Genomic DNA, 12,908 nt, shown 5'->3' on the forward strand with positions numbered 1-12,908 from the left:
ACAATCCTCCCCCTTATTCAGATTTTTTTTTTTTTTTAAAGTCATGCTTCTTTATTAGAGCTGAATGATTTTGAAAAATGACAGATATTATATAATGCTAGATCAGAAGTTGTAAAATATGGATTTCAACCTGAATTTGAGTGACAAGCACAGTGATGGAGTGGTTAGCACATCTGCCTCACAGTCAAGTACCGTATTTTCCCGACCATACAACGCACCGTATTAAAAGGCCTGGGGTCAGTTATGGGTGCTATTTCTATATTTAACACATACACGAGACGCATTTTATGATTGGACGCAGGTGTGGTCAAACTTAAGCTAGTTTAAAAAAAAATACGATAGCATGCACGCACGCTAACGTATGTTATTTAAAACAGCACAGGGAGCAAAACTGAGTTCGGTTGTACTTTACTGAAGTCTCATTGCCGTGCGGCTCCTCAGAAATGATGCCGGCTTTTGAGTAAACTTGAACAACAGCGCAAGCCCAAGCATCAACAATCCAGTCACAATGGCCCGGCGCTGCCTCCCTGTCTTAGTAAAACTGTGTTCACCAACACTCCCACGCCGCTCGCAACTTCACTTTGGCCGTTTCTGTCCATTACCATGGCGACCAAACACAACAGTAAAAGCCAACTTCACGCGCCCCGTTGTGCGTATCGCTACCGTGCTGGTCCCCTTCTTCTCTACAGTGTGGTGCTTCGAGATGTCGAAAGTGAGCGGCAGCTCGTCCCATGGTTGGGCTGGAATAATGTTCGTCGGCAATCTTTTTGTTGTGTTACAAAAAATGCATAGTATGCTTGTCCCTCATCGCTTGCCGTAGCCCAATTGGCTATGTAGGAATGAAGGGATTGGTTGAGATAACAGTTGGTCACGGAAACCAAGTGAAGTTGACAGAGCAGCAAAATACAGGATTCAAATCTCCAAGAAATCGTCTTTGTTAAATGTAATGAAGAACATGACACTCTTTACTGCAGTAAGAGCGGAAGATGGCCAGCTTTTTTTTTGTAATCCGCCAAATGTTGCTGCTTTAGGGTCCTCTTTCACACCTACCTTTCCCAATTTCACGTCTGCCTGCTGTCCTCAGTTACATCCACTTTTCCTCTGTATAAGCAAGGCAGATGTCACGAAGTCACACAACAGCATTCCCAGATTTTGGAACTCGGCGTGTACACGAGGAGACCTGCATTATTAGGCGGCCCGTCCATTTTGGAGAAAATTTCAGACTTTTATATCCAACTTATGGTCATGATAATTACGGTCGTCCCGGGTTTGAATCTCAGTTGTCTTAGTGTTTGCGTGTTTGGTTGCTTATTATGTTAATTAGAGACTCTAAATTCTTTGGAGATGTGACCATGATTAGCAAACGAGCAGTCCAGGGATGTCCCTCGCCTCTCACTCAAACTCAGCTGGGATAGGCTCAGAATCTTACATTCACTTTCGTGATGTGTCAACATTTCCAGAATTCAAAACATTCCAACATGACAATGTTCCGCTCTTTCAGAACATCCTGCCGACTGTTTTTCCACATTCTACAAATGTCCACTTTTAAACATTTTCCTCAAGAAGTCATATTCAATCTAATAAGTGCACTCCAAAGTCAACATTTCTGAACCACCGGAAATCATTATAAAGACTTATAATATTTGTTGCAGTAACCCTTGTGCTGCAATTTCTACGATGTTTGTAACACATGGGTTACCCCATATGTTACAATTTCTACAATTTTTGTAGATTTTTGCGTATTGTCATCTTTAAATCAAAGACACAGCATAAAAAGTGTGTGATATGAAATATTCCAATTCATGTTTTATTTATATAGATTTATATTTATGTTTTGGTCATAGCACAATACCGCTTTTATTGTCCATAGAGGGCAAAAATACAAAGAAAGAAATCAGAACTACATGTGTATGTATAGCACTGATGCCACTGAACATGTCGAGTGGTTGAAAGTGAAATAAATATTCAGGAATAATACTTTTACAATTTTTGTAAAATTGTATGTTGCGTTATATAAACTTATTTGGATCGACTGCAGCACATGGGTTTTAAAATGTAACCATTTTTTTCCTCTTAAACCTTTTCAGGGACAGCGGTTATTACCGTGGACAGCTTATCATGTAATCAGGTTACCGGGTGGATGAAAGGGGTTAAATTGAAGTTCAAATGCATTTATTCATTCATTTTATCATCACTTATGTTGTTCAATATTTGGTTCATTGATTCATTGAAAATAATACAAGTCAAATATGTACGCATTTCACTTTTTTTTTTTTTTTAATTTGTTAAATAAGTTGCATTGGTGCTCCATTTCATTTCATGCTTGTGACTGACAAGAGCATGTCAACTGCCTAAAAAGAGAAAATAGTGTTCAGTGAGCATGGACGGAAAAGAAGAAAAATAAAGATGCTCCGCAGCGTGAATGTTAACCATTGTCCCCACAATAAGAAGTTACCCGCTTTTTACTGTGGTTACGTGTGTGTGTGTGTGTGTGTGTGTGTGTGTGTGTGTGTGTGTGTGTGTGTGTGTGTGTGTCTGTGTCTGTGTGTGTGTCTGTGTGTGTGTGTGTGTGTATGTGTGTGTGTTTGTGTGTGTGTGTGTGTGTGTGTGTGTGTGTGTGTGCAACAGTGAGGAACGGATTGTATTCGCGCGTGTGTTGTAATCCCCCAGACTAAACATTAGCTAGGCGCCTAGCCTCAGAAGCTTTCATCTGATTGGTTGATGAGGTGGAGTGAGGTCTCGTGTCCCAGGTGCAGCAGCCAAACCGCTCAGGACTTGTTTGGCTGCGAGCAAACATGAGGGACCTGCACCAAGGTGGAAAGCCTCCCCGTTGGAGCTCGTGCAAATTGGGGCTTTTATTGGAGCGCCTCCATTAAAACCGATCCTAAACAAACATGGTTGGCTGGCCAACAAGGTGACAGTTGACCAAACACGTCATGGCTGCATCTTTGTTTTTCTGCGCAGCAAAACCACACAACGAAACAAACAAATCGCCATGGGGAGGAAGAAGTTCAACATGGACCCCAAAAAGGTCAGCAAATGCCCTGAAATGATTCTTTCTCACCTACCCGGCTTGATTTGGACCTGAGCCAACAAAATGTCCTCTTCATATTTTGTTTCGGTCAAATTATGCATTGTAGATCTTTTCAAGTTGTATTAGTCGCCTGCCTGAGCTCATAATGTGGATGATGAATCCTGAATGTTTATGATAACCCGTGCACATGTGTCAGGAACACAAACCTTATCGGGAGTGTTTATACACTGTGACCACTGTCCCATTAAAAAAACAAAACAAAACAAAATAAAAAAAAGCACACATTTATGGCACGGACACTTTCAAGGTTCAACTTGAGAACTGATTCAGTGGACAGACACTTTGTGGCACCTTTACAAAAGAATACTTTATATTGTATATTATATTTGTGTATTTTGGATCAATTTCAAAATAAAATTTACCGTCTTTCAAATTTGATCCAAACAGTTTGTTTAGGTTAGGATTACGAGGACCAACACATTTTTAGAACACTTTTGAATCTGGGATGCAAGTAAACTTTTCGGCATTATTTTATTATTATTATTATTTTTTTTGCGCTGATTCCAAATCTGCCCTTGTTTTGTCTCTAGCACATTATATTAGAGTCATATTTAAACATCATAGAAATAAATTACAATATGTGTTAAAATCCGTATTGCGAACGCTTTTACATGTCAAAAACAACAACAAAAAAATGAAAATGTCTCAAAAACCTGATGTGCTAGACATTTTTTTAAATCAGCGACAAAAATACATTGAGAGGCACACAAAGCGATTAAAAAGAGTTTTTTGACCAGTGTCGTTTTTCTTGGGTTTGAAGGGCATCCAGTTCCTTCTGGAAAACGATCTCCTCCAGAACACGCCAGAGGACATTGCGCAATTCCTCTACAAAGGCGAGGGGCTAAACAAGACGGTGATCGGGGACTACTTAGGGGAGCGGTGAGTCCTCCAGCTGCATTCTTTATCCTCCTCGTCATCACTTTGTCACATCCGGTATGCTCCGGAAAAATTAGTTGCGGATTCACGAGGGGCCAAGCCAAAAAACATCGTGCTTCATATTGACGGTGCAATTTCAAGCAAGGTGGCAAAAATGTACATGCACCCTGCACCTAACCAGAAGTAAAGACACTTGGAAAAAAAAGTTACTTTTGTTTTTTGAAGAACAGCCAGCCCCAAAGTACAGATGCCTTCAATTTGCAATCAAGTGCAGTGTGAATGTGGATGTGACGGTTTCTCTCTCTCGCTCGCTCTCTCAGGGATGACTTCAACATCAAGGTGCTCCAGGCGTTTGTGGAGCTTCACGAGTTCGCAGATCTTAACCTCGTCCAAGCCTTGAGGTGAGTTTGCCTCGAGGGCCTGCACGAACGGGCCACGGGACACCGCTTGGCAATCACTCGCACAGAATCGATTTGCTCCTGTTGAATCACTGCAATGCAACTGAGCCCAGAATTGGAAAAGTACAAACCCTTCGTGAAGCAGGAAGCAGCCTGCTAAGTTAACAAAGACGCACAAGCTCAGTTTGGGCGGACTGCGCCGAGAGTCACATTCTCATCCGACACTCCTCTCCAAAAATATTGCAACAGTGAAAACGTCCTCATTTTTGGTGAAGACTGGGAGCTAGGGATCTTCAATATCAATACTACAAATTTGAGTGAGTTGAATTTTTTTGGGGGGGAAAAAAAACCCAAACAAAACAAATTCTTGTACTTGAACTATTGTTCAGCAGTTTTGTGCCATCTTTGAATGGTCATTTTTCTGAAAGAACTCCAGGTGTACCTAATACTGTGGCCACTAAATGCATCTATTATGAGACATAAAAAAAAAAAACTGAAAAATAATTGAAAAACAATTATTTTTCAGGTTTTTTTTTTTTTTTTTTTTTGCTTTCGTAAAGCAATTCGTTTCTCTCTTAGAAGTACAGCTTTGGTGTTTCATGCTGTTCATGGAATATTACGCTCACGATACTATCGTCCAATTCCACAGTTTCATCCCATTTTCAATGTTTTGTCAGGCTGTCCTTTCGAGAATCAATTCAAACGAGCCACAAATGTCGGTGAGGTCATTTAAAAGGCGCCCGTCCAATGTATGACCGTTTATTACCGATGATAAAAGTAACGACTTTACAGGGCCATCTGCTGCCGCGCTCTCATTCAAACGCGCTGCCACCGTATTTGCGTTGCAGGCAGTTCCTGTGGAGCTTCAGACTTCCTGGCGAAGCGCAGAAGATCGATCGCATGATGGAGGCGTTCGCCTCGAGATACTGTCAGTGCAATCCTGGCGTCTTCCAGTCTTCAGGTAACACACACACGCACTGTGGTTGATTGATGAGTCAGCCAGGATTGATGACAGCGGGCCATCAGCCCTACTTGGCCCCACATCAGCGCTGCTCCCTTCACTCCGACACACAACGAATGAGTTCCTCAATATTCCTTTGGTTTGCTAATTTGGATGTGCAACAGATGAGCTCGTGTTAACCGCAAGTACACAGCCAACAATATTTCTCAGCATTGACACGTTCTCAGGCAATCTGCCTTGTTAGTACGTTTTAACAGCAAAATCATCAACCGCATCATATGTCTCTAGACAGTGAAAAAAAAATCGATCGAGGTGGGTCAATAGTGGTCCCGCGTCCCCCGTTGCCTCCTATCATTACACAAATGACTGTTCGAAGTGGGGCAGGCTTGTTCTGGTCATGAATATTGATGCATTTCCGCGGCAACACATCCAGTCTTTAGTTATCGGCTTCGTCGAGACGGCCAGCGCGCACGCAGGGTTCCAAACGACAGCGCCGATTGACGGAAGTGTCGAACGGAGGAGATGTGTGGAGGCAGGCTGGAGGGAGGGAGTAAGTGATACGGTGTCACTAGATCAATACAAGTGTGTTTGAGTGCAACAGCAACAAGCTGTTTGTTGATTAAAGTGAGTCGGGTGGTGCGGGGAGAAAAGAGTGATTTCTGTCCTTCAAATTATTTGCTCCTGTCATCCCAGCAACAATTAACACTGTTAAAACACATACTTCAATTTCCTTATGATTGGTAGTTTTTTTTGGGGGGGGGGGGTTGTAACCAGACTGTTTCTGTACTTGGGTTTTAAAAGTGGGCGTTGAAGAAAATTCATCAAAATGTGGTTTCAGGGAAAATTTACACTCAATTGCAGTGGCGCCTTGACTTTCCACTGAACTTTTCTTCAGTGATCAGACCAGCAACTCCAGTGATTTGTAACCCAAATCATCTTTCCTCATTGTAGTGAATTGAAATACCATTAATCTGTTTCGGCTCCTAAAAAAAAACCACACCAACAAAATGTAATAAAAATGCACTCTACTGTAAAGAACTTCATAAACATGTCCAATAATAATATGAAGTTATGGAAATAATTAAACATTTTCATCATCATTAATCATGAATTCAGTGGGTACTGTGTGCATTGGCCACCAAGGTGCCGTATAATACATGCAGACGTACATTTGATGATGGAACACTGAAAAAGACCTCGACAACTAAGCTACAGTAATTAGTCATTTCTTTTCTTTGCAGATGATAAAGAATATATGCCTGTTTGACCTCCACAGACACCTGCTACGTGCTTTCATTCGCCATCATCATGCTGAACACCAGCCTGCACAACCCCAACGTCCGAGACAAACCGCCCGTGGAGCGTTTCATCTCCATGAACCGTGGCATCAACGAAGGCGGAGACCTCCCGGAAGAGCTGCTCAGGGTGAGGGGCCTCCACCATCAATGACAAACCTTTGAAATCACGTCCAATGTTCCTCAATAAAAGCCCACGGAAGGTTGTGAAGCAACACACCGAGACGTAAAAGCAGGTCCAGCCACCCTTCCGCGACTGTTTTTGTGTACTTTAGTCCTGACTTGAGTCGAAAAACAGGCGCCACGTGCTCTTTAAATCAAAGCAGTAACATATGAAGCATGATTGCTCGGCGGCCTGAAAGGGGAAACGCAGTCTGTCAATGTCGTCTTTAATGCACTGCCTTGGATGGATGTTTGCTCTCATCCGGTCAATGTGAAGTCAACGTGGCTTTTTTTTTTTCTCGCTCTTTTGCTGTGCAGAATTTGTACGACAGCATCAAAAGCGAACCATTTAAGATCCCGGAGGATGACGGCAACGACCTGACGCACACGTTCTTCAATCCAGACAGGGAGGGCTGGCTGCTCAAATTAGGTTTGTGGCCACGTTTAATTCCTGGCCTTCCTCTTCTCATCAATACCCGTCACTCGCCTGCTTTTGAATCAATACCTTTTTACTCTGTCCTACCCGTTGGACACAGTCGAGAGGACAGTGAAGGAGAAACGAGAGGGAATCGCAACATTTCAAGCATGTTACGATGAAGCCACACTAAATAATGTCACTGCACATGCACAAGTAGTTTTTTTTACAATTTGTTTAGAATGTTTTTTTTTCCCTAGGCATCCGTTACTAGTACGAATACTAAATTCCTGAGTCGGATACCGATACCAAGTAACTGATACCACTAGTAACCTGAGTATGGATACCGATACCAAGTAACCGATACTACTAGTACATTTGTTATGTCAAATTTCTATTAAACCAATGACACACAGTTTGACTAATGACTGGTATGGGCAGCTTTAAGCCCGGCATCGGATCCCATGCTGATACCTGGTATCAGTAGTCCCCCCATCCTTTATTTTGGGACATTTTACAAACATTTTATTTTGTTAGTTATGGTTGCACCATCCAACCAACATCATCTCACTGACCCCAATGTGTTTTGAATGTTGTAAAAGGGATCCTATTCCATGACTTAAATGTTGGAAACCTTAACACTCTCAGGGACAGCGGTCTCTACAATGGACAGCTTATCATGTTAGCAGGTTACAGGGGGCATGAAAGGGTTAAATACCAATTTCCCCAAGTCGGCGCAGTCCAACCTTGTGACTCAATTTGTCACTGTGTGACAAATAAACCTTTCCCTCAAATAAGCGTCTCTGCGTTCCCCTCAAGAGAATGAAACAAAGCCCAACGGGAATATATTCGCATTGGCACACAGTTAACTTTTTGAACTGCAATAAAATCCACTTTTAATTCCTATGAAATGTTAAAAGAAGCTAATATGTCCCATCTGCAGTTGAGTGTATGACTACCCCCGGCCGCTATTGGAATTTATCTCTGTGTTTGAAATTGGGCCATTATAAATAGGACATTTTTAATTCATTATTTTGGACTGCAGAATGAAATTGAGGATTACTAATCCTTAGACTGGTCACAATAGTGTGTGTGCATTAACATAGAGTTAAAACCTGGTCGTCTATATCCTGTTTTTTCCCCATGTGAGTGTAATTTAGACATGATCGCATTGACGTTTACGTCATACGTTGGGAATGTTTCCCGCTGCCCCTTCCATACTTGGAAGCATCATTGCCTTTCTTGTTATTGACCCTTATGTGTTTTTCAGTCTAAACAGAGCGTCTGTGCAAGAGCAACAGCGCTACAGGTGACAGTTTTCTAAAAATACCCCCTCCGTAGGATGTGAAGCGGATAAATGGCTAGATACGCAGAGCGGAAATTTGTCTGCGCTATATTTCAATAGCCAGCCAGATTCTATTGGAACGTAAGTGACTTGCGGCCCAGATATTGTTGGCTTAGTGTGAGGCGCCAAGAAAACAGGAAGGAAATGCTGGAGTGCAAAGTGGAAAAGCTGGGTCGAAGCACACAAACACCTATACGGATGCTTTCACTGGAGTTTGGCTCTGAATGGAGGCGTTTACAAAAGTCCAGAGACACTCATTGCCCCTTGCAGCTTAAGTTTTTCCAATCTTTTTTTTTTCCAAAACTCCAAATAGTATAAGAAATAAAGTTGATTTTGGAAAAAATAGGTTGGCCACTTTGTGACTTACTGTTTGCCGTTGGTCTTCCCCTCAGGAGGCAGAGTGAAAACCTGGAAGAGAAGGTGGTTCATCCTGACAGACAACTGCCTCTACTACTTTGAATACACAACGGTGACGTGGACACACAACTCTTACTATGATGCACTGACAACAACAATGCGCACATTGTTCATTGGGGACTTCCATGTCACCACTATCACATTAAAATTACTGTATTTTCCACATTATAAAGCACACCTAAAAGATGACAGCGCACCTTACAATCCCTTGCGCCTTGTATATATGGATCAATATTCTAATTTGTTGAACATAGTATTTTAAATGTACAGTGCTTTGTTACAGCTGCAAGCTTTATTGTATAATATTGGATCTCCTTTAGCATAGCTCCTTCTAGTGGATGCATAATGCAACAACAGCCCGTATTATACCTATGCACCTTATAATGTGCCCTATATATGAAAACAGTTTAAAAATACACCATTCATTGAAGGTGCGCCTTATACACCGAAGCGTCGAGTGTGGAAAATTCAGTATACAGACTCAGCTGTTCAAAATAAGTATTTGTCTAGTCAAATGACAACAATGCCCCCCCCCCCAAAAAAAAAAAAAACAGAGCATACTCACCACAAATGCCACTGGGTTTTGCTCTGACCAATCAGAGGACTGATTGGCTGGCACTACCAATTCCGAAGGAAAAAAACAAAACAAAACATGCATTGGAAGCACCAAAATGTTGCCATTACAGTATAACACAGACTATAGTGTTCATGATTATGGCTTGAATGAATTCTCTTCACATTATTTTCTTCCCAAAACAACAAACAAACTGTAATTTGTTGCTAGCTATGCCTGCTTTCGTGTTCGTGAATGAGCGTCTCACCGCCTGCGTGTCGTCATGAGCTGTTACATCAGCACTGTACGCTCGCTAGCCTGCTAGCTATCGTTTCGGACTCATCACGTGCCTTGTTCAATGGCACACTAATGGAAGCGGGTGGAACGGGCCGGGTTGATTTCACCTCGCCAAAACACAGTCATCATCTCATGTGCTGCTCCACTTTATGTTCCAGGACAAGGAGCCCCGTGGGATTATTCCCCTGGAGAACCTTAGTATCAGGGAGGTGGAGGAGCCCAGGAAGCCCGTGAGTCTCGCCCTCTATTGGCCAAACGCTTGCTGTTACGAGCAGAGGCGGCAACATTGGAGTCATCACACTCTGGATTTCAAGTTAACAATTAATGTAACAATTATCACTGTGAAAGTGACAATTGTTGAGAACATGTGCAGAGAACATGTGCTCAATTACGGGGATCCCCCGAGATCTCAATGTAAAATGTCGGCATCAAGTGAAGTGCCTGAAAATGGTCAATACTGTCATTTCCTGTGAATAATGCCCCACTTATATCTTGAAAAAGGTCATTACTGTCATTTCCTGTGAATAATGCCCCACTTATATAATACGCCCACTGTGCTTCTCGAAAAAAAAAAATAGTGATGGATAGTCTGGAGGCCTGCACTACCTTGCCTACAGGTGTGCTGCCCTAAAATACTTCAGAAAAGACAGTGTAATAGCACCATCTGGTGGCCGTAAAAATATAATAGCGCATCGTGACATTATGAAAACCTCACGTACAGAAAGTAAATGTCAGCATAATTTCTTCACCTTCCCGTAATAACTTTGCAAGAAGCTACAGTTATTACGACGTTAGCTGACTGTACAGTATGCAAATGGCCAACGACATGCCCTTACGTGTTCATAAAAAAGCGCTATAAACGGCTAGTGGCTAATGTTGCAATGCTAACCAACGCTCACAGAACATACAAAAAGCCAGTGCTGAGAAGAGGTATGTAATAAGGGCAACTAAGCTCTTATTTTGCTGCACTGCTGCGACCACACCAGAAACAGGAAATAAAATGTCCGCAACAATATCTAGGAACGGGTAAATGTCGATAAAATGTGAAAAAATTGTTTTTAATCACCTATTGTACAATATGGGACGGGGGGGGGGGGCAAATATTTTGGATCTTATGTATTATTTTTTTTATTGCGTATTATTCCCGCGAAATGATGGTACAGTCGTCGTATTTGCGCCTGCGGGACTGACGTTGCCCTTTTGCAGAATTGCTTCGAGCTGTACAACCCGAACCACAAGGGTCAGGTGATCAAAGCCTGCAAGACGGAGGCGGACGGCCGCGTGGTGGAAGGCAACCACGTAGTCTACCGGATATCGGCGCCCACGCCCGAGGAGAAGGAGGAGTGGATCAAATCCATCAAGTAAGACCAAAATTGCAACAATCGAGAAATACTTGCAATGGATCATGACCCTTTCAGGGACAGCGGTTACTGCAATGGACAGCTTATCATGTTATCAGGTCACAGGGTGCACAAAAGGGTTAAACTCTCAAATGCGCATCTAAATGAGACAGAACTTTTATTCCTAAAAAGTAAAAAGCCACTTGAGAGCAACATTTGAACATTAAGGCTGCGTTTTGTATTCAAATATCCGGTGCTCAAAGTGTGACAACACAACGCAAGATTGATACTTTTTGTTCGCCTGTCTATGGCATTTTGTTTGTTAACATTACACTTGCGGGGATTACTAATTTCTAACTAGCTCGAGAAAAAAAATGTAGGAAAGTGTACTTGCATCTCTGATTTAAAAACAATCCAGGAAACATTTTTTGACCAGCGTCGTCGTGTTTTGCGTCAAACTTGATCGCAGCTCGTTGTCGCTCAACATTGGTCGCGCGGCGCTGTGAAGCGAATGAGATCTACGCCCAGTGGGGGGTTGATCCCCTTTCTTGCTTGGCACCGGCGTTAACAGGATTTCTCAGCCGTGAAAGCGTGCCCCTCCGTGAATTCCCGACGGCTTCGCTACTCGCTCGTCGCCGATTCATCTCTTACAGGCATTGTTTGCCCACAAAATGGCACAATAGGGCGCCAAAAAAGCGCATGTGATTGCGTTTGACTCCACGCGTCGGCCGGAGGTGCGCCTCACTTCCGCCGAGTAACAAGGAGGAAACCATGGAAACCAAACTAGGTCACTGCACAAACTCTTCCTTTTTTTTTTTCTTCATCTAATCAAAGCAAGGGTTTGTAAGTGCATCATTTCCATATCAAAGATGCGGGAGACCCTCCCCCGCCCACTCCTCCCTCTCACGTTGCCTCCTTATTTATCTCTAGGGCCAGCATCAGCAGAGACCCCTTCTATGACATGCTCGCCACCAGGAAGAGACGCGTCGCCAACAAAAAGTGAAGCGGCGCCCGGATGACGTCGGATACCTCAGCATAGACCGCAAGACCAAAACCGGTGATGTGATGTTTTTTTTTGTTGTTGTTGTTTTTGAGCGGGTGGACAATTGGGATGCACACCGTTGGAAGAGGGGCCAGCTGCGCGCGAACACACACACACACACACACACACACACACACACACACACACACACACACGAGGACTTTTTGGTGCACGTGCACGCCTTCTCCTCCCTCGCCTCATTCCGCTCAAACATGTTTCAGGTGCACTTGCATGTGGGAGCCCATCGCGCGACGTGTTTGTAAGCGCGCAAGTGAGCTGCCAGATTGGAACCTCAGCAAGTGTGCAGGGTTAAAATTTTTAAAAAATAGAGAAAAAGAGTCTTGAGTCAGCTGGACTGATTTCATCTACTAGTGAAGGGCAAGACAATTATGAACTGTGCATATTTTTGATTTGCGTTTGTGTATTAAAGGCGGGCAAGAACTTTTAGGGTTACACTGAAAAGAAAAAAAAAAGCAATACTTGATACTACATTCTGAGAACAAAGCCATCATTTCCACCAGAAAAAGTCCTGATATGCAGTCGTCAAATGTGAAATTTTACAATGAAGTTCTAATGTTGTTTTATGACAATAAATTCTTAATTTTACGAGAAACAAGAAAAATGTTGCCGGTTTTTAATGTGTCACTATTTTACATGGATAACGACGTTAACATAAAATCAGTTTAAAAAAATAGTCATTTTTTTCCAAGGAT

General features: G+C 42.6%; 1 protein-coding gene and 1 long non-coding RNA gene across 2 annotated transcripts in view; both read left to right on the forward strand.

Annotated features, from left to right (window-relative positions):
* cyth3b (cytohesin 3b) overlaps positions 1 to 12,199 on the forward strand; it is a 17,102-nt gene extending 4,903 nt beyond the window's left edge. The window contains exons 4-13 of the mRNA XM_019868720.1: positions 2,965 to 3,031; positions 3,855 to 3,973; positions 4,291 to 4,371; positions 5,217 to 5,329; positions 6,606 to 6,754; positions 7,105 to 7,216; positions 8,939 to 9,015; positions 9,972 to 10,043; positions 11,020 to 11,174; positions 12,084 to 12,199. Of these exons, the coding sequence (XP_019724279.1) occupies positions 2,965 to 3,031; positions 3,855 to 3,973; positions 4,291 to 4,371; positions 5,217 to 5,329; positions 6,606 to 6,754; positions 7,105 to 7,216; positions 8,939 to 9,015; positions 9,972 to 10,043; positions 11,020 to 11,174; positions 12,084 to 12,156 (1,018 nt within the window). The 3' untranslated portion in view covers positions 12,157 to 12,199. The remainder of the gene's footprint in view (positions 1 to 2,964; positions 3,032 to 3,854; positions 3,974 to 4,290; positions 4,372 to 5,216; positions 5,330 to 6,605; positions 6,755 to 7,104; positions 7,217 to 8,938; positions 9,016 to 9,971; positions 10,044 to 11,019; positions 11,175 to 12,083) is intronic.
* On the forward strand, positions 10,052 to 10,378 carry LOC109515134 (uncharacterized). The gene is made up of 2 exons (XR_002168120.1): positions 10,052 to 10,263; positions 10,315 to 10,378. It is a non-coding gene; the product is annotated as an uncharacterized LOC109515134 (long non-coding RNA).
* Positions 12,200 to 12,908: the final 709 nt, after the last annotated feature.

This window comes from Hippocampus comes, unplaced genomic scaffold (assembly GCF_001891065.2).
Source record: "Hippocampus comes isolate QL1 unplaced genomic scaffold, H_comes_QL1_v1.1 scaffold98, whole genome shotgun sequence".
Lineage (NCBI taxonomy): Eukaryota > Metazoa > Chordata > Actinopteri > Syngnathiformes > Syngnathidae > Hippocampus > Hippocampus comes.